Here is a 24,133-nt window from a genome sequence, read left to right as displayed (position 1 = left end):
GAATCTAGTTCTACAATTCAACATCCAAAAGACCTCAAATGAAGGAGTTGTAGTGCAAATGATGACAAGCAAGGCTAAGCTGATTCAATGACAACATCTATGTCTATGCTAGAAATGAATATTGAAGAATGATCTTGATCATGAACCTCCAATGTCTACTCAACAAGGTGATCAAGTCAATTCAAGAAAAGACTGAGAGCTTCTACGTTCTATCAGCTTTATCCTATAAAACTAAAGATGAATTGGTCTTAATGTGCATTTGTATACATCTTGTAAGTTTGTATGAACAACACCCCCAAATATATTATTTGTTAATCAATGTTCCTAAAGAGGTATGACAAAATAATACTTTAAATTCCTAGATAGGCATGTTCAATAATAACCATGTGCATGGGATAAAAATACTCAACAATGCTTGTAGATGCAGGACAAAGAATACTTAATTTCCTGGAGAGGCAGAGGATAAAGAATGCTCAATTGCCTAGAGAGGCAATGGATAAAGAATACTCAATTTCCTAAAGAGACAGTGGATAAATAATACTCATGTTCGTGTAGAGACAAAGGATAAAGATTACTCGATGTGCCTAAAGAGACACGTACAAGAATACTCAACAGTACCCGAAGAGGCAGTGGCTAATGGATACTCGTTTGTGCTTGAAGAGGCACGTCCAATAATACTTGTAAGGAGATGCCCTTGATACTTAATAGTAGAAATCTTGGTTGTTTCCAAGGACTAGACATAAGCCATTAATATAAGGTGAACTAGGATAAAAGATGTGTGTGCATTATCCACTGCTTAACTCTATATTTTCTCATTTGCAAAACATGTCTCTGGATAAAGCGTCTAACTGAAGTAAACAACCTACGACATCCAGCAGAATCTAGGCAATCGTGATTGAATTATATAGACACAATCCAACCCCCTTTGTTGTGTTCATATGGTGTCACCTTCAATTATCAATGATTCTTGGTAATGAAGGAGAGTTTTGAGTTGTGATACTCCATACAGGTAAGATGACGATTCAGGTGTTGATGCATAATGGTTTACTTCTAAATACTTGAATGATGTTAAATGCTCCAGAATGCCAAACCATAGAATTGTATTGAAAGTTGGTGTCTCTATCATGCTTATTTGAAACATTGACCAGTCTACGGGGTTGTGTAATGACACTCAAAGGATAGTGAATGCACTGACTAAATATATAATTGTTGCAACTGTTTTAACTGAAACCAAATCGGGGGAAACAACATTTATTCCTAGGATGAGCTTAACACCATCAGATTCTAGCCTTCCATTCAGATTCCAAGCAATTCTCTTCTACATTATGTTTTGCAATGACTATAAATAAAAGTCAGGATCAATCTTTATCTCAGTTTGGATTGTATCTACCGAGACATGTGTTTACTCACGAGCAGCTATCTATTGCTCCATCAAAAATGAAATGTAGAAAAGAATTAAAGATACTCATCATAGATGATCAATGAGTTATTTCTAACACTACACACAATGTTGCGTACAAAAAGGTTTTTAAAAATATTTGAGTGGTAAGTGTTCTTATTTCATAAAATTATTTTGAAATAAGTCCTTCTTAATATAAAAATGAACTAACTTCGATTATTTTGTGACAACATGATTACTATTTCAAGCAGATTCTTGATTATCAGATATTTATTTCGATTGTTGCTGTTATAAGAAAAAAAATTGGTACATCGGAAAGATAAATTGCACCCGCCAGGAATTGATCCCTGGACCTCCCCTACCCAACTCATATGTCCCTCAGCTCCTAACACTTGAGCTATCTTAAATAAGTTAAAGTAATTTTTTTTTTATAAATTTTTATTTTAAGTAATACTTTTTTTCAGGTTCCAGACATAAATCATCAGAGAGACAAAGTTAACTAAAGAAATAACACTTGACTATTACAGTACTGAAGATCAAATTGCAGATAAGCATATAGTAAGATGTGTACCTCAGCCACCAGTTTATACACCCTCACATCATCTTCAGCGTATCACATTTGAATCTCTAATGGATCCAGTTGATGAAGCCTCACAATCTCAAGAAAAATTGGCGGTATTAGAAGACATGATAAAATCCATAGAAGGAAGAAATTGTGTATGAATGTTGTTGATCCATGTTTGGTCTCGCAAGTGATCATCCAGCCAAAACTCAAGGTGTGTGGGTTTGATAAGTACAAAGTGACTACTTGTCAAAAGAATAAAACTCTCAAGTTGACTCTTAGAATCTTATGAGTCTAAGTTTGTAGGTCCCCAAAACGAGTCAACTCGCAAGCAAACTCTAAAATTTTGGAATCTAGCAAACCCATGCTGACCCAATAAACTTGCATAGACTCGCGATTTCACACCGAGTCACGGAAAAAATGAGTTTTTTTATTGAACCCCCAAATTAAAAGGGGTAATTAAGGATTTTCATGAAAAAAATTTGGGTTTCACGAAAAAATGAGAGAAAGATGTGGTTTTTCATTTCAATCCAACATTCTAACTCACCTTCGAACCCTAGGAGAAGTCACGTTGCCACTGCAAGTCGTCGTTGCTGCTATAAATTTTGAGTTCTCCTTAAGACTTTATTCTGAATTATGCACTCTTGGTACTTTGGTTGTTTATGCACTTTCTTGAACTTTGCTTTATTATAAAGTTGGATGTTGAATTTATTTGGTTAATGTCTCATTGATGGTTGTAGGATATGTTCTTTATACACCATGAAGGGTTTTACTAAGTTTTGTTTGTAGACTCTTACCGGTCTATGAGTCAGCTTGACGAAACAAGTTTATCTCTCCAAAACGAGTTTGCATAGACTCTTGAATCTAACAACCTTGCTTGGTTGTGTATTGTGGGAAAATGGCATCTTGTGCATGTTAAGTTTTAACGACGGGACCTAAAAATTCCTTAGTATGTTTTGATGATAACCAGATTAAAGTATGACTTTCTCATCACTCCTACCATGTTCTCACTTGTATCATCACTCTTACGATGTTCTAACTTGCTTACTATTAGACCAACACCTTGTTGAGATTTTTGTGTGTAGTTGTGAATGAAAAACAAGAGCAAAACAAAATACAAAAGGAACTAGGTTACACTCCTTTTATCTAATGCTACCAATGGCAACATATTATAGGGAGGGAGAAGCTAATGAAGAAAACCAAACTCCCTTAAACTCACAACAACTAACCAATTCGCATAAGAGTTCACGTCTCGATGAATGTTCCTGAAAGAAATACTCCAGGATGAGTAGAGATGGAAACAATCCCTTCCAAAAATAGCGTACAACAGCGAAGACATGGCAGGGGCCTCAAATAAATGAATAGCATCGATCCAAGGAACCGCTCTCACAAATCACCGGAAAGATAAATCACACCTTTTAGGGATTGATCCATGGACCTTCCCATTTCCAACTCCTATGTTCCACAACTCTTAACACTTGGACTATCATTTAAAAAATTTACCAACATGTTCTAAGTTAATATGTTTCATGTTTTAATAGAAAAGTGAGGTTACATTATAATTCTCCTTATACCAATTCATAAGTGAAATTTAAATTGGGGAATCCATGCCTCCACTACCATAATCTCTTCATTTTAAAAATTACCCTGAGAAATTTTTACAATACTTCACTAAAAGTGTGGTATGTATAATTTCTTTATGTTCCATATTTTTATTTTTGTGGTATATAAAAAAGAGTTTAATGGTTGTGCATTGTCAGTGTAAATTATTTTTACACAGATGACCAATAACTAAATGCACATATTCAAATGCATTTATGATATTTTTATTTTAATTAAATTAAAAGCATATTTTCTGATTTGACAACCAATCATTGAATGTCCGTGTAAAAAATGTTTACACGCATTACCATTAAATTCTATTAAAAATTAGACAAATACTGCATTTTGAATTTTGTAAAAACATTTACTTTCAAAAAAATTTGTGAAAACATTTACTGTACTCGTGTAGGGTCGAATTGATTATCGAGGGGAGATGAAAATCAGGTACAACACCTCCCTCTATTTTCTTTCTTTCTCTCTCTGAATGTTTGATGAATATCTAAGATAATTACAAATCATTTTACTATGTAAATTTACACCTCACACAAAACGAACCTATAACATTAATTCAAATCTTACAAACATTTTTTTTTGAAATGCAAATCTTACAAACATGACACACACCAAAATTGTAAAAATGGAGAAAGGGTATATTTAAGACATGAGCCATGGAATTACCACAATATGCCAACAACAAAATCCCCCACATTTTCAGCATTTGTTGTCTCAATTAATTACCTTTCTCATTTGTTGTTTGTTTGTTAAATAAAGTTGCCCTTTTTTTAACATTCTTCTAAATCTAGATCTAGATTTCTCAGTTTCTGTTTTCCCAAAACAAAACAACCAACCTAGCACAAAACAAAAACATGCTTTATTTCTTTCCATTCTCACCGACCCATTTGATTTGACATTGTTACCACCCATTCAAAAACACAAAACCAGAATCAAAGTCAAAACTTTCCTCGACCCCACTAGTTTTCTCTCCCCCATTTGATAGAAAATAAATTTTCAAAAAGTAAGGGTTTGTGAATGGGGGCGTACAGAGCTGATGATGATTACGATTATCTGTTCAAGGTGGTGTTGATTGGGGACTCAGGTGTGGGAAAATCCAATCTTCTTTCAAGGTTCACCAAGAATGAGTTCAGCCTTGAATCCAAGTCCACCATTGGGGTTGAATTTGCCACCAGAAGCATTAGGGTTGATGATAAGGTTGTCAAGGCTCAAATTTGGGATACTGCTGGTCAAGAAAGGTTCAAATTTTAATCTGCATTCTTTGATTATTATTATTATTATTTGTATGAATGGATGAATTTGAATTTGGAAATGATGAAGGTAGATGAGGTTTGTTATATGTTGTTGTTTAATGCTTTAAGTTGCTTTTGGTTTTTCTGGTGCCCTTCATGATGATGATTAGAAAATGAGGTATATGGTTTTTTAATCTTTATGAAGACATCATCTGGCTAGTTTCTCAAAGGTTACCAATTTCTGAAGTTTACTATGATAAGATGGTGAAAAAGAAAGTCAATTTGATAATTGTTTTCAGAATTCAATTGTGGAAATTACCAGTTATGCTAAAAATTGCATGGTAGACCACTTTAAATAAATTCAGAATTTGTTTCCTCTATATGAAATAGAAACTTGGAAAAAAGTGTTTGACCATATATATTTGGTTAATTTTTTGTGGCAGTGAAACCTATTAGGATCTAACATCATTTGATTATATGGTTGAAGTACTTTTATATTATGGTAATTCTTCTCCTTAAGCTAGTTATTGGGGTCAATTGATTCCCATTATGTCCTCATTTGAGCCTTCTTTTAATGCATATCTAGCTGTTGTTATAGTGCATCCATAAGTCATGCTTCATTTCGAAAATGGTCGATCGTCCAATTTCCCTTCAAAATGGCCAAAGGAGAACTTGCTCCCATATTTTCTTTTCTTTTCCTTTTTTTCTACACTGAAGTTGGAACTTATATTACATCCTTTAAAACCTCATTTTCTTTCTGTTTGACGAGCTTGCTTTTCTTTGTAATGTCAGAGGTAATATGTGTGTGTTTATATGTGGGTTGAATTCATGAGAAACTTTGGGGAATAAATTCAATGGATGACATGCCATTGACAAAATGTTAAGACTTTTATCCATAGCTTTTAAGGTTGATGAGTCAACATGTTAATGTTCTTATAGCATGATGGTTATACAGTTGTTGTAATTAGGTAAGGGACATTAACTCATGAATATTTGAAGTAGTAATTCGGTGCCTAAATAGTTATAGTCCTTATAGAAGTAGTCATTGGACTGCTCCTCAATTCTTTTCCTTCAAATGAAACAATAATTCGGTGCAAACTGTAGGCCAGGCTTATATTTTCTCTAATTTGGTTTGACTTATATGCCGCTTGAATATATCTTCAATGCTAGTTTAACTGCATTTCAAATGTATCTGCTTGTTTGTGTCATTTTGATAATTTCTGTGTTAGCTTTGGTGCTAGCATAAGTTTTCAAAGATCCGGTGAGTTTGAAAATGTTGCTTTATTTCCAAAATGACACCTTCAATAGTTACTTACTGTTCTGCTTTAATAAACATACATTGAAAATCATGACCCTCTTCGAGTCATTAATGTTTTCTTACCTAACTAGCTGCTATCTTTTCGAGCACATTGATTTTATCAGACAGGTCTTGAAGGCAAGAAATATATGAACAAAGATAAACTTATTGCTTAAGGAAGGTTAACCATAAAGGAAAAATTGTACAAGAAGCTATAGATAAAATGAAATTGAAAATAATGTGTCTAACTTCCTAGTTAACTTATAGTTTACTGGTCTGGTATATTACATTTGTTATTCGATATAGATTAACTTCCTAGTTTGGTTGGCAAATAGTTATATGTTAGAATAATGTGTCCATAACAATTTAAGCAGTCGTGTTGGTTCGTTAATCCCAAACAAGTGGCATTACTTAATTATGCCTTTTGTGTCAATAATGATTTGCCATGTTGTATTCTATTAACCTTTTCATGTGAGATATCTCAGTTTCCTTTGCTTCATGATAGGTACCGAGCAATAACAAGTGCATATTATCGAGGAGCTGTTGGCGCTTTACTAGTCTATGATGTTACCCGCCATGTAACATTCGAAAATGTGGAGAGATGGCTGAAAGAGCTGAGAGATCACACAGATACCAACATTGTTGTGATGCTCGTAGGGAACAAAGCGGATCTGCGTCATTTGCGAGCGGTTTCCACTGAAGATTCTACGGCTTTTGCTGAACGAGAGAACACATTTTTCATGGAAACATCTGCCCTTGAATCGTTGAATGTGGAAAACGCCTTCACAGAAGTGTTGACCCAGATCTATCGCGTTGTGAGCAAGAAGGCCCTTGAGATTGGTGATGATCCAGCTGCTTTACCAAAAGGACAGACAATTAATGTTGGGTCCCGTGATGATGTATCAGCTGTGAAGAAAAGTGGATGTTGTTCTTCTTGAGTATGTAGTAAAAGTCCCTGTATTCTTACTTTATCTATGTCTTGTTTATACCATGTAGAGAATGAGCTGACAGCATGAAGATGATTGTTTAGATAGCATCAAACTATAATTTTTTTTTTGCTTTGGTTTGTGAGAATTATGCATTCTCATTTTGCATAATCCTTATTTTTGTGTTGGCTTGTGAGAGAGGGTTAGAGAGATCTCCATACACATTTGGCAAAGAGCCAATCACACTAGTGAACCGGGTACTACATCTTTCACCCATAACCTTAAGGCACATTGGATGTATGAGTCCTTTTGCTTATAACAACACTTTCATTTACATCCAATGTTGGACTCTGACTCTCATTTGAGTTTCCAACATTTTGTGTTGTTTTAAGTTATTCATTTATCTGATTTTGAAATTACTTATTTTGATATTTTTTCAGATTTTGTGATACTTTTATTTCTCGTCCATGCCTGCAGTTTGACAAAGCATATTCTTTTTTATGGTTCTTTGCATGTGTAGTCTTTTTCTTCCTTTCATAATGAAGAAAATACTAAAAACTTAAATATACTGTTCTTTGCTTTTAGAGAATATCTAGCTTCATATATGTTGATTATCATAATTGATTTAACTTATAGGAAACTTTATCCTGACAAACTAATTACTAGGAGAGACTTGATACTCAATATTTAATAGGAACGCTTTAAATTTTGTTCTAGGGTTATCAACAAAGCCCATATAAGTTTGTTGGCTGAGGCTTGTATATACAAATAAGCCCTTATATAGTCAAGTTTGTTTACAATTCATAGTTATTGGGAATAAATCTTAAAAAAAATCTTTCATGAACGGCAAGGATTAGAAGGAGAGAAAATAATAGCCATAGAGTTGTATTACTTAGGGGTGTTTATCGGATTGATCGACCCACAAACCAAACCAATCAAGTTGGTTCATGGTTTTTCACTATTATGGTCCAACTTGGACCAAACAAATGCCAACCCAATGTTGATTGGTTCGGATCATGATTTGAAGGTTTAAAAAACCGATCGCCTATTGAATCAAACCGAACATATGTAACTATTATAAAAACTAGGTGTAGTGAAATTGAACATGTGAGTGAGACTTGGGAGCTAAGTGAGAGTTAACCCTACCTGCCCCCACACATCGAGACGTTTCTCTTTCCGCTTAACTCTCATTCGTTCACCACAAACCCTAGTCATCCCAAATTAGTAACCGCCTTCGTACACATCGCCTCCTTCACCACTCGTCGGTCTCCGCTTGGTTTGGTCTAGGGTTCCTAATTGTTCATCACCATCGTTGTTCCTCACTGTTCATTATCATCATTGTTCATCATTCATCATCGTTCATCCTCATCATTATTTCAAGGTTTGGTTTTGGATTCCTCATTGTTCATCACTAGCCCTCGCCCTCCACTGCATGCATGCTCCTCATTGAGGCATTTGTTGTTTACACTTGGTAAGTCACATTCCCCTTCTTCACTATTGCCCCTCCCTCACTATTTTTCATGATTCACTTCACTCAGGTGTTAATTGATTTGTTTCTATCTTTTTCAGCTCAATGTAGTCTTTGTCTTCACTCATCGTTCTTTGCTATGTAAATGTTTGGACCCGATAAACTGGACAAACTCGTTCATCATCAGATTGATTTGGTTTGGATTTGGAATTTTGTTTACTCAAACCAAACCAAACTGAACATAACAAGTCTGTGCTCACCTCGTAACAAGCTGGATTGGTTCGATCATTATTTTCACCTAAAACCAAACCAAACCAGCCCTTGTTCACCGCTAGTATTACTTGCAAGTCGCCATCCATTATAATGGCAACAACCTTATCATCTGTTTTGAACTTTACGTTGAATAGCCACTAAATTATCTGCAAGAAACTCATCATTCATATTATTATCTTGATAAATTTGATAACTAAAAATAAAATGAAAAATTAATTAATTTTTACCAAATTAGTCATTGAATATCAATTACTTAAACTGGTTCAATAATTCACTTATAGTTTAAGTACTCCATGGAACAAGCAGAAAAAAAAAACATTTTTCCCCTGTATATTTGCCACAGGACCAAATGCACACCAGGCCACAGCTGCACAAACTTCATTCAAACTCTAACCACTATCTATTTCAGGTATGTTATGAGCTGTTTTTAAGGCTTTCTTAATAGCTTGCCCAGTTGCTATATAATGCTCATGAAGAAAGCAACATGAATGCTGGGCGTGAAGGAGAAAGAAATATTAATAACTTCAGCCTCTGGCAGGCAAAAGTTTCAGCCTTAATTATGCATGAACATTAATGAACAAAATTAATTATAAGCATCAAAAGATAAAGCAGATGGAGGATGACAAGGAGCACACATACCGAAACTCTTTCCCATAGCTAGATTTGAAGGGTAAAGCATATATTATCAAGATTTCAGTCCACATGATAAGGAAATAATTGCATTACATGTTACCAATATGGAATGTAATATCCAATATAAAGCTACATGCACATGAGATTAAAATGGAGTGAAAATCGGCCACATTACGTCCTCCATGAGATTTACTTGCGCGCTTCAGACTTCTTCTGTTCTTTAGCTGAAATAAATGGTTTAGTTATCAGTTTCAAGTTTTTAATTTTGGGGTATCAGAAAAGAGTAAGCAAAGCAGCCAAGCATTTAAAGTTACCCGCTTTCTCTTCGTCACGCTTTTTAGCAGCTTCTGCCCTTTGTTGACGGATAAGAGCTAAACGCTCTGCAGGACAAGAAAATAGAACATTAATCATCAGGAAATGAAATCCCCACATCGAAGACTAGTGATGTATCAAGAGCCTGTTTGTTTTTGTTTATTTTCTGTTATTCTGGTAAAGCATATTTTATTCTGGTAAACCTTTAACTAGAGACATTATTCAAGAGCCACTAGTACCTAAATCTTTCTTGGATTGTTCCGTTTTTCCTTGCTCTTGCAGCCTCATATAGCGCTCATGAGCTCTCTGTTTCTCTATCTCCTCTCTGAAGACGGGAGGAAAAGAAATTAAGATATCAGAAAAAGTCCATCAATGCAGAAGTTTTAGCTTCAATATTTTGTCAAATTAAAACTGAAGGAATAAGAAGCAGAAAAAGAGCGTAATGCGCTCCTTTATCATTGACAATAAACAACACTCCTTTTCAAGTGTGATTATCCTTTATCCTTATACGCAACAAGCATATGGAAGGAAGTATACCTTTCACGCCTGGAAAGCTCAGTTGTTTTCTCTAACTGCATGGGAAAGGAATTATCATTATTCTTTTCACATGATGTAATTACTACAAAGATGTCCAAGGACCAAAAATGGAAAGATGAACTCACATCAACATCTCTAGCTTTCAAGCTCTTTGGCTTTACTAAGTTAGGATTTTCGATCTCAATAACCCCTTGAGTACCTTTTGTCTTCTGCAGACCAAAGAAACAAATAAAACACAACATAAAAAGGGGGGGAGCAAAACCCTATATCAGTAATTGAATGTAATGTACTCACGGTAGTTTCTTCTTCAGATTCATCCCCAGAAGTTGCTTCTTCTTCAGATACCTCCTTTTCATCCTCAACTTCTTTCTTAGAAAGGTCATAAAGAAAATCTCCATGTTAAATAATATTCATTTGTAAAACATCTATAGAATGGGATACCCTGCAATTCCTAAATATACACTGCAGGTGGGCAGTTTTCAATCCAACAGCAAAATTATTAAACCACATTTTTCTTAATATTTTAAGATAGAAAAAGCTAGAATTTTAAGGATTACGATCTTCTAGTTTATATTAAAGTACACGGATCCTCTCATAAATATTCCATAGATGCAAAAAGTTGAAATGTATTTTTAGTCTTATAATTATATCACCAATGGAATCTGGACTCCATGAAATTTTGGCTCACTTTTTTATATATAAGTAAATTTAATTCCTGCCTTTATACAGTATCCAATAATTGATGACCTAGCAAAATGTCCACATTGAGAAGTCTCACATTGACTAGCCCTTACATATAAGAAGGAAATCCTCACCTATTGAGTTAGCTTTTGGGATAGAGTTAAGTCTCCCAAATTTTATTATGGTATCAGAGTCTATCCTAGATCCGTTTAGTGGAGACCACTCGAATATGGGCCACCCGCAGATGTCCATTCCTGCATATTCCACACTACCCAATGCCAGGCTCAGCTATGGTATCTAAAATTTAAATCAGTACCTATTAAGATCTTAACTGATCAAATTATAGAATCTTTTATTCAGTAACTCGTCAATGACGCTAGGTCCTTCACCAACATAAACTAAAAGGAAGCAGCCAAGAGGTTGCTCTACTTTTGAAAGAAACAAGAATGGTGAAGGAATGATGATGGTTTACATGTGATTATTGTGTTCATGGTTGTTTTGGGCTTTTCGCTACCAGAAATTTTACAAAGAGAGAGAAGAGGAAGAAGAAGAGAGGTAGGGGACATGGCAATATTAATATGATTGACACATGCCAAAGGTGAGTTCTAGGTTCATTTTCCATTGTTAGATCAAATTCACTCAATTCTAAAAAATCTGACACACAAATTTAACTAATGATTCAACGGGAACTAACATTGAATAGTACTGCATTTATGGAAACAAATTATACACTTAACCATTGATGTAATAAATTTTCTTTTATAATGAAATTAAATCTATTCATGTTCTACTAACAAAGAGTAAAAATTATTTTGCAAACATCTCCTATGTGTAGATGATCACTCACTCCAGTGTGTACATGTGAATGAAAGACAAACAGAAAATTGGAGAAAGGTTAGAAGTGGGAGGGAGAAGAAAACCTGTTTAAAAGTCCTCGGACGCGTGGAGGTACCAGCAACTGCAGTCATTAAAAGAAACACCAAGCTCTCATCAGAACAGCTTTTCAAACTCATGTCATTGAAAAAAATATAAAATTTCATTCACTTTTCTACTCATTAAAGCCATCACTCACACACCCATTTTGTGAGTACAAATCTAACAATTAAAGCTTTGCTATAAACAGTAAGTAGAATTAAATTCAAACAAGAATATCTCCAAAAAGCTTCAGACTTGCAATCAATTCAGATCTAATCAGAGAGATATAAACAACCCCTAATACCCACAAGCCAAAAATCAATGGCAATCACTGGTTAACCTAAAAATAAGATTTTTACACAAAAAAAAACTAGTCATTTCAATGTTAATTCATCACACCAATAACGCAAATCGAGAATGAAGCAGAAAAATCAAAAGGGGTTTACGCATATCCTCCGGGGTAGAAAACTGACGGCGACCGGTGGGTTTGGCCTTGAATTTTCCCCTTCCCATGGTGGAAACTGCAAGCTGCTTCGATTTTCAGCAGTTTACGTGGATAATAGCAGTGTTGTGAACACTTTGTGGGATTGAATTTGAGAACCCAGAAGGAATGAGGACCAATTGAGATGCACTTGTTTTCTTCCAAATCCCTTTCAGTTTATGGAAAACCCTAGTTTAATACTCTGATGTTTTTCAACTTGGGAGTGAGAGAGAACAAGTTTGTGTCATCAATTGGAGAGTTTGGCTTTTTCTTACTTAAATTGAATTGACAAATTAGACCTTAGAAAATTTTGGATGATCACAATTTCGTCCTTGAACGAATAAATTCGTTGGGCAATGTCGATCGTGTTGGTCCCTGACTCCCAAAACATTAATGAATGTTAACAAAATTATTGATGTGGCATGTTAAGTGACATAATAGCACGTTACTAAGCATGTTATGTGGTAATTTATTATAATCATCCGATCTTTCTTCATTCAATTTGGTCTTACATATGTTTCACTATCTCCCATATCTTCTCCCTCACCCTTCCCTCTCACTCCCCTCACTCATTCACTACACACTCTTCCCCCACACTTCCCCTTACCTTGCTCCCCCACTTCTATCTCTCACCCTTCCCACCCACCTCCCCCACTATAACTAATCTTTAACTAAATAAATAAAACATCGTATCTCTTCATAATTAGCACAAAACCTTCTAAAACCCAACCTAAACATAAGACCTTGATCCCTTTCAACGCATCACACACGAATGTGCATTGCTCCAAAGGAAGTCAACCCATATTCTGTGTCATTCTACACTAGAAGCCAACAGAAATGACAGACCTGCATAGAAACACAGCCATCACTACAACTACTGAGACAGACCCAGTGAACCACCATGGCGACCGCCTCTGGCACCAAGCAGATCTTACCCCATGCAACGTAGGACGCTTAGTACACAATTCAGCCATGAACCATAACTTTCACTTACTCGCGGCTCGAACCTTCAACTTCCAATCCACATGGAATCCTTCTACACACCACCACAAAAGGAGCCACAAACCTCAAGAACCCCACTTCATCGTCAACCTTCTTCGATATGCACCTAAACCTCCACCAGGCCAATGATTTCTTCTTCGAGGAGTGAAATATAAACTTTTATGTTGTGTCGTGCGAACTTTATGCTTAGGCTAATTCATTTGTAGTAGAAATGTCATTTTCTTCTTGTCTTATTTTTTTTCTCTCGCCCTTTTACTTCTTCTTCCTTCATCTCCCTCAACCACCACTATTCCTCCTCCTCCATCACCACTCACCACTACACTTCTTCCCTCAACCACAAACATCAGAAATCTCAACTTCCATATTTTAATATTCTTCTTCTTTTTCTGTTAATCCAAGCAAGTAATTTTTGTATTCTTAATCTTTGTACAAGAAACACTAAAGAGTGATGAGTTAAGTTTAAATTTAATTTTGATTTGTTCTTGAGAGAGTTGGTTGTCCTGGTCCAGGAAGAATTCATGGATATTGCTTTTGCTTCTTAACTTGGTGTAAGTGATAACCTTGGGTTGGGTTTGGGTTTAGGAAGGAAGAAAGACCAAAACAACTTCAACATTAGAAGTGGGATTGCTTCTCATAATTTTTTTATGTTATTCCTTTCTTCCTCACCAGTTTATTCCTTCCGTTTTTAGTGTTTTGGATTGAAATTAGCATACACATGTTCAAAAAGGTCTCACCTTTGCCGCCAATAATGGGAGTTGTCAAATTCAGATCCTCAATTATCTTCCTCTTCTCACCGTGTCAAGCACAAATTTTGTCAAATAAAAATATGGAGCTACCAAACCTAGATCCCTCCCACTACAAGAAAACATGAAATATCTGACGGCTCGGTAACCGTCGGTACTTTCGTGCATTACCGAAGGCTAAACCATTGTTATTGCATAGCCGCATTTTTTATAAAGTAATGTACCGATAATTAGCGGGGAGCGCACGTGGGAAAAAGTTTTTTCACATGAAACCATTGGTGGGAAAGTTTTCAATGGTGCCTATGATGACTATTTCCATCAGTAATTTCACCGACAAGTTCGGACAGATTTTTTTGACGGTTCTAACTACTGATAATTGACCGGCAACTTTGGCAAACGTTTCACGGTTTTAATTTGAAACATTAAATTCTTCCAACCATTTTTTGAAATTTTACCGAAGGCTCAAACCGTAAAGTACCAGAACCTTTATATGTATTACACTATTACGTAACGTTAGTATATTAGTCCCTCATCAGAGTTCGAACCGTGAAACTTTCACCATTCATCTTACTCAACTTTTATATCCCCTAACGATCTAACTCTTATCACTTGAGTTAACCATGTGAAGTCATCACTTAATTGGCGTGAGAAGTTTAAACATGTGTATTTTTTTTTAATTTGAGGATATATTTGAAAGAAATTTATTTTGTGGGACATATTTAATCCTTGTTACCCGTTGGACAAGAGAAAGGTGAGTATAAAAATCCATCTTTTCTTTTGCTCGTTCTCAATTCGCCATCTTCTCTCCATCGAGTTCTTGGTTAGGGTTTCTTCACTGGTTCCTCACTCCGAATCATTGGTCAGTGCAGATGCAATTTCCTTCTTTATTTTACCTTCTTTTTTTTTCGGATCGCTTCGCTAGGGTTTCCTTTGATTTCATTCTGTTACCAATTTTTTTCTAAGAAAGTTAGGGATTAGGAATCGAATTGATACAAAGAATGATAGAAAGTTGAAACTTTTTTGTGTTGCATAATCTTTTTCCCCTTGTTGATGCTGTTAATTTTTTCCACTTCAATTCATGATTAATTGAGAAACAAGAAATAATTGTTCTTGGGAATTTGAATTATCAGTTCATCATGTGTATTCTAAGGATTGATGTGTAATGTGTGAAAGGTTTTTTTTTCCCATTCTTGAGTAATTTTGGAACAAGAAATAGAGATCATTCAACCTTTTTTGTTTATACAATTTTCAAAAAAAAAAGGATTTTCTTGTTGTGCACAGGCTATTGCTTTGTTCAATTGATTCTGAAAAATATTCTGTTTCCAGTTCTAGGAAAATTGATGTGTTTGATATGCATTGGAATCTTGGGTTTGAATCAGTGTTATCAAATAGCGGCTACGCCGCTATAGCGTAGCGGATTTTTGGCTAATCGCGACGCCTTTAAATAGAGGGCGAAATAGTGGATTTTTGGCTCACCGCGATGGTCCGCGATCGCGATTTGACAACACTGGTTTGAATAGCCATTAGTATTATTCTCTGTACTGATTGAGAACTTCAATTAGCATGTTGATTATGAAATATTTCTGTACAAGTTTTCTGTTTTTACATTTGTACTGATATTTTGTGTGCTTTTGAATATTTGAAAATCAGGATTTGAGCTATGGGAAAGAGGAAGGCAAAAGCAAAGCCAGCTCCAAAGAAACGAATGGATAAGCTTGACACTGTGTTTAGCTGCCCTTTCTGCAATCATGGCAGCAGTGTTGAGTGCCGCATGTAAGCAATTTCTTAACTACACGTAAAAAGGATGTAGCATTAGCATTTTGTTTTTTCGCATTGCATCTAAAGGCATTAAGTTAAGCCTTTTCTCCGAAAGCACTCAAGAATTCTTCCATTTTTCATGTTAGAGATGAATAATGTTTGTTCTGGGATTCTTTTGACAGAGACATGAAGAACTTGATAGGGGAAGCTTCTTGTGGGATCTGTCAAGAGAGCTTTAGCACTACCATCACAGGTTTGTTTTCATGGACTGTTAGTTTTAATCGTCATAGGGTAGGTACTAGTGTCTCTAATTTTCACGCCTTATATATGGAAATGGGAAATAGCTAACTTGGCATATACTTCAAATATTTTGTTCATGTGTATATGAGGCAACTTGATAGTGATGATGATCTCTTGAGACTTGTTTGTCATCATGATGCCTTTTAATTTTACTTTGCTATGTAGTTATCATTATATGCATTAGTCTTGTGTAGTAGACCGTTGGTCTCATTCTTATACCATTTTGAAAAAAGGGGAAAAAATTAAAGCAGATTTATTCTAAAGACTTAACCATATAATCATTTTTGGGCCGATCGGGTGCATTGGCAATAAATTCATATCTTCTCTGTGGCCTTCAGAAGATGATGAAAAGTAAATACTTAGTATTTTGGTTGGAAAAATGGTGTTTCTTCTATATTATTACAGTATTAAAATAATTGTTATCCATCCTGATCACAATGTGGAGAGGTGGTGGTGAGCTGACCCTGAAAACACTGTAGGATAGTACATAGTGAAATGGCTAGAGAGCCGTTTTATCATTGTAACTAGAGAGCCACTGTAACTAGAACACTCCAAGGCATAAACCTTGTAGCAGCACCGAATGAATAACCATTGATTAAACAGATCTTGAAAGCAAGATGTTCACTATTTTATATATCTGCTAGGAATATATGCATTATTGATTTAACTAATGATTTGTATTTTTTTCCCCACATTGCAGCTTTGTCGGAGGCAATAGACATGTAAGTTCAATCACAATGTTGAAATCTCCTCCTTCACCTCTCTCTCTCTCTCTCTCTCTCTCTCTCTCTCTCTCTCTCTCTCTCTCTCTCTCTCTCTCTTACACACCCCACAACTACTAAAGTAACTTAATTGCAATGATGCAGATACAGTGAATGGATTGACGAATGTGAACGAGTGAACAACCCAGATGATGATGGTGCTTAGAGATTCTGAGAATCCACTTGGTGTAATAGTGAACTGTCCAGTTTTACATTTTCTCCAGCCTGTAATTACCAGTTCCTATGTTGTAAGAGATCTAGTGGGACTAGGAGCTTAGTCCCTATATAGACCCTTAACCATGCATGAGAACAATTGCGTCTATTTAGATGAAGCCTACTATGATAGGAAGCAACATTTTAGTTTATATCATTGCAGTATGTGTTGAGATGAATGGCTCTTGGATCTTTTTTCTTCGCAACTCACCAGGAGACGTGTACCTTGGTGAATTTTGTTCACTCAGCCATGCTGAGTGAAGAACGGGGATAAAACTAATTTTGCAACCAATTAATCTTTTACTAGGTAAATTAGCTATAATAATTTGAAGATAGTCCACATTTATTCAGATGCCGAAGTGAGTCTCATTTGTGGCTTATGTAAGCATGGTTGTCAAGCTTACTCTACTAAGGTTTTAGGCGACCAAATTAAGTAACATAGCATGTAAACTGGCTTTTTTATAAGTGGGGTGAACTTGTGCATTTACTACGGATTTCATGAGTTCAACAAGAAATGGGGGAAAAACTAATTTTTGCCTAATTGACCATATTTCGCGACATGACACACTTTGCAATACTACATTCGTTGCGAATTCCTTTGTCCCCCATGTCTTATCTTCTTTTCTATTACATTTCACAAAAGTGACCCTGACATGTTAAGTTAATGCTAAAATTGTTTTACAAATTCGAAAGCTCTTGATTTTGAATTAAAAAATAAGAATTCCATTCCCAATAGATCAAGCCGAGGTAGTAGACCAAATCGTCTATCAACGTCCTCCACTCAAGCTAAAAGTTCTCCCATTACGGCTACTCCGGCACTACCACCTTATCCATCCATTACTGGAGACGAATGCAGCTATCCCTAATGCCTTGCCCCTCTCCCTCCAGTCGGGAGCTAAACCCGGGGAGTGAGAAGAGAAGGAAGGGAAGAATCGGCTAGGAAAAAAAAGAGATTTAATCGTGTTAATGCTAAAAACTCAAATATCTGGTATTCTCCGACATTTATAATATCTTATACTTGGTGTTTTTTTTTTTGAAATGATTTTTAATCTTTAACTTGTATACACTTTTCTTGGTTCAAATTATGAATTTATAATCAAAAGCATATAAAGTAGTTAGCTATTTACTCGTTTGAAGATATGGCATGCCGTATTTGACGTTTTCACCTTATGAAGTTGTGTAATTTTTCGGCTATGAACTTATAATCACTGAAGGAGTGATTTTTCTTAGTGTGTTATTAACTGCATTAGTGTTTTTCATCATTGCAGGGATTTTTTGAAATACTGTTTTTGCATGAAGGTTGAGCTTATGGGTATAAGATGAGTTTACGTAAACTCTCTTGTTTAACAACATTGCATGTGAGTCTTAATGCTAATGACTTAATTAGGAGGAATGAGTTAGTGCTATGTTACGGATAATGTGAGCCAAGTAGTGTAAGTATGTGTTCAGTTCCGCGTCACACACACACATCAAGACATGTTAACACGGAAGCTACACAAGGGAGCAAGTGCGAATACAACATAAAACCAAATGAGTTTTGCAATAAATTGAATGTTCTTTTTTAAAAAAAAATTGTCGAATGTTCTTAAAATTAATGCAAGAGGTTGGCAAGTGTTATGCCTACTTGCCTAGTAGAGTTACGCATATATACATTGCTAGTGTGTTTGGGTAAACAACTTAATTAAGCATTTATTCATAAACTAATTTGATCAAGTTATAAAGATAAGCTGAAAATATGTTTCAAGCAAGCATAAACTTATTCATAAACTAATTTGAATAGTATATGAAAATAAACTCAAAATAACTTATGTAGGTCATAAGCTATTTACATAAGCTTTCACAGACACTTACATAAGCGATTATACTATAAAATAAACACAAATAAAATCTTCCAAACAAGACATACATCTATATCACACATGTTTAGTTTTAATAAAAATAATCATCATTTTTAACAAATTAAAAATTACACACATGTTTATTACTTAATTACTTAATTGCAAGTAAAATGATTTAAAAATAAGCTGCTGGCAAAGATTCTTTTTTCTTGACTTGTAAAAATTGCTAAAAGGGGACTGAAACATTTTTATTATACAGCCACTATTATGTACCTTTGAAGGCATGTCCTGCGGCTAATACCATAAAATAGTGTAAATGACTTACATTAATTAGCATGGTATGGAAAACAGAGTCAGAGCTGAACCACAGCAAATTTGAGCCTAAACAATGGTGCTAGTAAGATTCTAGGATCCATCAAATTGGCTAGTATAAATAATATACAGCAAAATTTGCTGCAAGTTCTAAGTTAGTTCAGCATCCAGCAGCTTCTAGTGCTGCACTCCAGTGAGAATGAGATATTCACAATATCTTGCCAGGGCAAAAAATAACCTTGGATTCTTGTTACTTAGGAGGGGGGACAAAACAAATCAGAGAAAGTAGAAGGCCCCAAAAGAAAAAAACCAGCAGAGAATTTATAAGGAGGTTGAATGCAGCATCCTGTACCATAACTCAAAGGTAGATCATGTCCCATAGTAGTCACCCAAGTTGTCAACAAGGTAGTCATATGGGGAAGCTAACCCATACTCATATGTTCCGTTCAGTGGAGTCACTCTGTGTGAATAGACACCACCCATGGCAACTCTGGCATTGATTTTGGCTCTGCCTTTAGCAGGCCTTTTGTTATCTGGCGGAAACTCGGCGGAGAGCTTTCCCATCTGCTTCTGCAGATCAGCAACTGAATCGTTTGTTAATTTTGCCTTGGAGTTCTTCTTTCCCTCAACGAGCTTCAGTTCCAATCGGTACAAGGCACATAAATCACACTTGCTAATCTCATATTCATAAAGGTGCCACTCGAAATGGTTCAGTGGTTGTGGATCCATATAGTAGGATCTCTTCAGCCCTCCAAATTCATTGATCACTTGCTTTCTAGATTCATGCCAACCGCGTCCACTGTAATCTGGCAATGACCTCTGCTTTCTGTTTCCACTCTCAAATGCTCGCCGAGGCTTATCGAAGAAGAGCCACTCCCTGATAGTCTCACCCTCAAGAACAGAAAGATCAAAGAGTTCTGCAATCAAACATGAAGCAAATCAATTAAAGAAAGAAAAATCCTGTAAGCTCTTTTAGCGGATATATATAAAATAGTTAAATGTAAACTGAAGAAAAGATATAAAAGATTAAATTACCAGGGGCATTCCATGGAGACTTTGCAGTTGCTGCTCCCTCACATTCTGGGATGCCGACATCTTTTCCTTGTGCCTTTGCACTAAGAGCAGAAAAAAGTAGATTATCCTTCAAACCAATGCCCCCAGGTCGTAGAACTGGGGCCATACCTGGTGGACCTTCATTCAAAGCTAGAGCAGCATGATAGCTACTGCAATAATCTTGACACCAGTCCAACCCTTGTGCAGGTCTTGGACAGTCCCAAAGTGCACATTTTGGGCCTAAGAAAGCAGAAGGTGGAGGGCAGATACTGGGTAGATAGCTAGATATATGAGGAATAGCATCCTCCTCACAATAACCTGAGCCATTAAATCCAGTATAAAAGCTGTGATCAAAGTCCTGATGCAAATCAAACTGATGATATTCTAAAGCAGGTCCATCTGGCTTGTTAGCTGCCATATTTTGAGCTCTTGAGGTTGAGTGCTTGCATTCATTAACCAATGGAAAATCATGTTGCTGTTGGCCCTGGTTTACAATTAAATCAGGAAACTTATTACAATTACAGGTGGAGAAAATGTGGAGAAAAATACAATCATAAACTCCAAAGAATGGCTAAACCATAAGAGTGTCCTCTCTTGTTTTCCATTACTCGAGGAATATTAAACAAGGGCAGCAAAAAAACTTGCCAAATGTATGTTGCAATAGAAAGTAATCGTTCAATTGAGATAATATCATCTTACACATATGGATCAAAAACAGTACACAATCATCACCAAAATAATTACGTCTTAATTGTCCCAGATTTGATAGTTTAACCAGAAAACCAGGAATTAATCCAATATATGCTTAACTCTATAGGCAAAATTAAATATAGTAACATGTGTCTTGTCCATTTCCTTCCCCCTGGTCTCACCCTTCGTCGGCTTGCATACTAGACATTATAAAAAAAAATAGGATCTAAAAATTAACCAAATATTAGATAGTTCAACCAGGACTAGACCAATATACGCTGCTCTCGTAATTCATCCTTAGAACGAGTGACTGAATGTGTGTTCTCCATTTCCCTCCCCTGGTCTCAACCTTTATCTGCTAATATGCTTGCAAATGAGATGAAAGTTTCTCATCTTAGACACTAGTTTTCTGCCTCTGCTTTTGTAGTTTTATCTCCACTACACTACCACAGCAACAAAAGCTTTTTTCCACTAGATGAGGTCAGCTACATTAGATCAAGTGACCTCAATTCCTAACCATAAAACATTGTTTAATCTAGACCCTTCTTAATGCTTTGATCTGTATAGCATTTCCTTAAGTCACCCAGAAAGAAAAATACATTCCAATGGCCAATCCTGGCCAAAAAAATACATGGATTTATATAGTGCTCCTTTGCCTAGGTTCGAGGCTCATTGCCACTGGAGACTGGACAACCCCCCCCCCCTCCAGCAACAAGCCATGACACACCTAAGCCTGTCTTCAGCTACCATCTACATATAACTCTCTACCGACAACATTCTGGCCATACCAAACCATTCCATCATCACCACACAGTAGATGTTTGGCACACTGTCCTTCCAAGATCTGTACAGCCAGAATCACAGAACAGAATAATTGAGATTCGTGTGATTTTACCATGGTCACAGCAATTCAAAATCCACCAAGTAAATGTACTCCATGCAGTCGATAGCAATTGGGAGAAGGCTCAGCACCAAATTGTGTGAATCGAATTGCAATGCATACAATTCAATCACAATGCTAATCAGTTAATGATAACCAAAACAAATTTGAGTGCAAGCGCATCAACATATCATAAAGTGCTCTATATTCTACAACAAGGTTGACAAGATGTCGGACATTTATATCCCCTCCCGATGATGAATTTGCCTCCTCTACTTTAACACCCCACCCAAGGAAAACACAAAGAAATATATAATCTATTCAATCCAAATACAATTGTTGAAGAGAGGCCTTGTTTCACATACTCAACATTAGAACTATGTCAACATTGGTCTGCATGTGAAAGAAAGAGGTCACAGGATGATGTCTTTCAGTTTACTTTACATGACATCAACCATTTCTGAAGCATCTCCTAATAAATATAGTGAAACTTTACAATCAATACTCAAACAGCTAACACTTTATAATCAATACTCAAACAGCTAACATCACAGAATTATTATAGCTAAAATAAATTAGTTATCCCCCAAAAAGGAAAAGGAAGCTCACCCCTTGGAATATGACCTTGCTCCCAGCTGGAAGAGTCTGATCAACAGGCTCAGGCTTAGGTGCAGCTAATGGACTAGAGGCATCATCTTCCTCCTCACAGAGCTGCAAAAGCCGACAGATATCGGTGGAGAATGACCCAAGACTGCCATCCTAAAATCACCCACAAACACCAAAGTTCACAATCACAGCCTTACCACTAATATTGCCATTCAAGTTCACACATCTCCATCAGAATTGGAAAAGTAAAGGTTAGATAAGAAACAAGAACCCATGATAGATATTTCAAACAAAGACTAATCAGTTACATCTCGGAATATCATCTTACTTGCTGCAAAGAAGAAGCAGGCGAAGGCTCATTGAGCTCATTCTTCCACTCACGAAGCATCTGATGGACTTGTTCCTCAAGAACTGCAGCATCAACCGTACGGCTCTCCTTCCTAGCAAACTGCAGATCAAGAAACACCAGCTGCAGGTCATCAACACGATTCTTCGCCTTGTCCTTAAAGAGCTTGTGTGATGCAGACTTGCAGCTTGTCTTGGAAACCTTCTTCATTGCCAGACCTTAAGTTCCTCCTATAACACCCTAAACTCACCAATACAACAAAATGAGATTCAATTCACCACAAATAATACCCCCCCACACACACACAGAACCCAAAAGATGCACACAACTTGCAGGTAAAGTTAACATGATCACAAAGCATATTCCACCACCCCATGCACACACCCAAAAGACCATAAATTTTAACACAAAGAATCCAACAGCCCCACTTGAGAATCATGTCAAATTCAAATTATTTCAAAAGATTCGCCCTATTTTCAACTAATTAACCCAAAAACGCAAACCCCAGATAAAAAATAAACCCTAATATAGATCAAAACCATCAAATCATTTGACAACAAAACCCCCAAATTCAAAGAAAAACACAAAGTTAAGCATCAAAATGAACCTCAATCTTGAAGAAAATGAAAGCAAAAACTCGAGCTGACCCAAGTCAATTTCCAGTAAGAAATCAAAAACCCAAATCCAAAATTGTATGAAGAACTTGCAGAACAAAAAAAATGCTGCAGATCGATTGAAAGGTGTGTTGATTTTGCTTAGGGGTTACAAGAGAAGAACGATTGTTACCTCAGATTGTGTGATGATCAGTGAATTTTGAGCAGAAAAGAAAAGCCAGAGTGTGTGAATTCCAGAAAGTTAGAAGCAGAGGAAAGTGATTATATAGGAATTAGGAATGAATGGGAAGGAGAAAAAGAGAATTGCTTTTTTTGTGTTGGAGACTTCTCTCCCTCTCTTGCCTCCTCACTGTTTAGGCAATAAAGCTAACATTATTATTCCATTCAAGAATATGGATTTGGAGTCTTGGATAATAATATTGATTTAATTTTTTCATAGAATTTTTTTTTTGTTTGAGACATGTATTCTCCTTCGGAAACAATCATGTTCGAGCCGGGAACATTAACATCCTCATGAGTTAACTCTCCCAGCGGGGTTTTTTCCAGCCACAAGACTACAACTCAAGATTTTGTTTAAGGGGAATTAAGCATGTACCACTTGATCTAACCACTCATTGGTAGAAGAGAAACTTTTAATTGCAAAGGAAACATGTTATATTGAAAATACAAAACAAAATCAATGTTTTT

At 36.0% G+C, this 24,133-nt stretch overlaps 4 protein-coding genes across 4 annotated transcripts; 2 read left to right on the top strand and 2 right to left on the bottom strand.

Annotated features, from left to right (window-relative positions):
- Positions 1-4,366: 4,366 nt before the first annotated feature.
- Positions 4,367-7,469, top strand: LOC130713072 (ras-related protein RABA1f-like). Its single transcript, XM_057562874.1, has 2 exons — positions 4,367-4,813; positions 6,610-7,469. Exons 1-2 carry the CDS (start codon positions 4,593-4,595, stop codon positions 7,040-7,042), a joined length of 654 nt encoding a protein of 217 aa, XP_057418857.1. The 5' UTR covers positions 4,367-4,592; the 3' UTR covers positions 7,043-7,469.
- Positions 7,470-9,407: 1,938 nt separating this feature from the next.
- Positions 9,408-12,574, bottom strand: LOC130714889 (uncharacterized). Its single transcript, XM_057564862.1, has 8 exons — positions 12,296-12,574; positions 11,855-11,892; positions 10,548-10,622; positions 10,379-10,462; positions 10,254-10,288; positions 9,956-10,041; positions 9,719-9,784; positions 9,408-9,628 (listed from the first exon to the last, which is right to left on the bottom strand). Exons 1-8 carry the CDS (start codon positions 12,360-12,362, stop codon positions 9,594-9,596), a joined length of 486 nt encoding a protein of 161 aa, XP_057420845.1. The 5' UTR covers positions 12,363-12,574; the 3' UTR covers positions 9,408-9,593.
- Positions 12,575-14,778: 2,204 nt separating this feature from the next.
- Positions 14,779-17,286, top strand: LOC130715352 (transcription elongation factor 1 homolog). The gene is made up of 5 exons (XM_057565437.1): positions 14,779-14,934; positions 15,726-15,848; positions 16,016-16,086; positions 16,834-16,855; positions 17,000-17,286. Exons 2-5 carry the CDS (start codon positions 15,736-15,738, stop codon positions 17,058-17,060), a joined length of 267 nt encoding a protein of 88 aa, XP_057421420.1. The 5' UTR covers positions 14,779-14,934; positions 15,726-15,735; the 3' UTR covers positions 17,061-17,286.
- Positions 17,287-19,168: 1,882 nt separating this feature from the next.
- LOC130711217 (transcription factor VOZ1) lies at positions 19,169-23,811 on the bottom strand. Its single transcript, XM_057560741.1, has 5 exons — positions 23,619-23,811; positions 22,815-23,072; positions 22,490-22,639; positions 20,293-20,794; positions 19,169-20,174 (listed from the first exon to the last, which is right to left on the bottom strand). Exons 2-5 carry the CDS (start codon positions 23,040-23,042, stop codon positions 19,627-19,629), a joined length of 1,428 nt encoding a protein of 475 aa, XP_057416724.1. The 5' UTR covers positions 23,043-23,072; positions 23,619-23,811; the 3' UTR covers positions 19,169-19,626.
- Positions 23,812-24,133: the final 322 nt, after the last annotated feature.

The sequence above is a fragment of the Lotus japonicus genome, chromosome 4 (genome assembly GCF_012489685.1).
Source record: "Lotus japonicus ecotype B-129 chromosome 4, LjGifu_v1.2".
Taxonomy (NCBI): Eukaryota; Viridiplantae; Streptophyta; class Magnoliopsida; order Fabales; family Fabaceae; genus Lotus; species Lotus japonicus.
The sequence above is the reverse complement of the archived record's forward strand: the minus strand, read 5'-3'. Positions and strand labels throughout refer to the sequence as shown.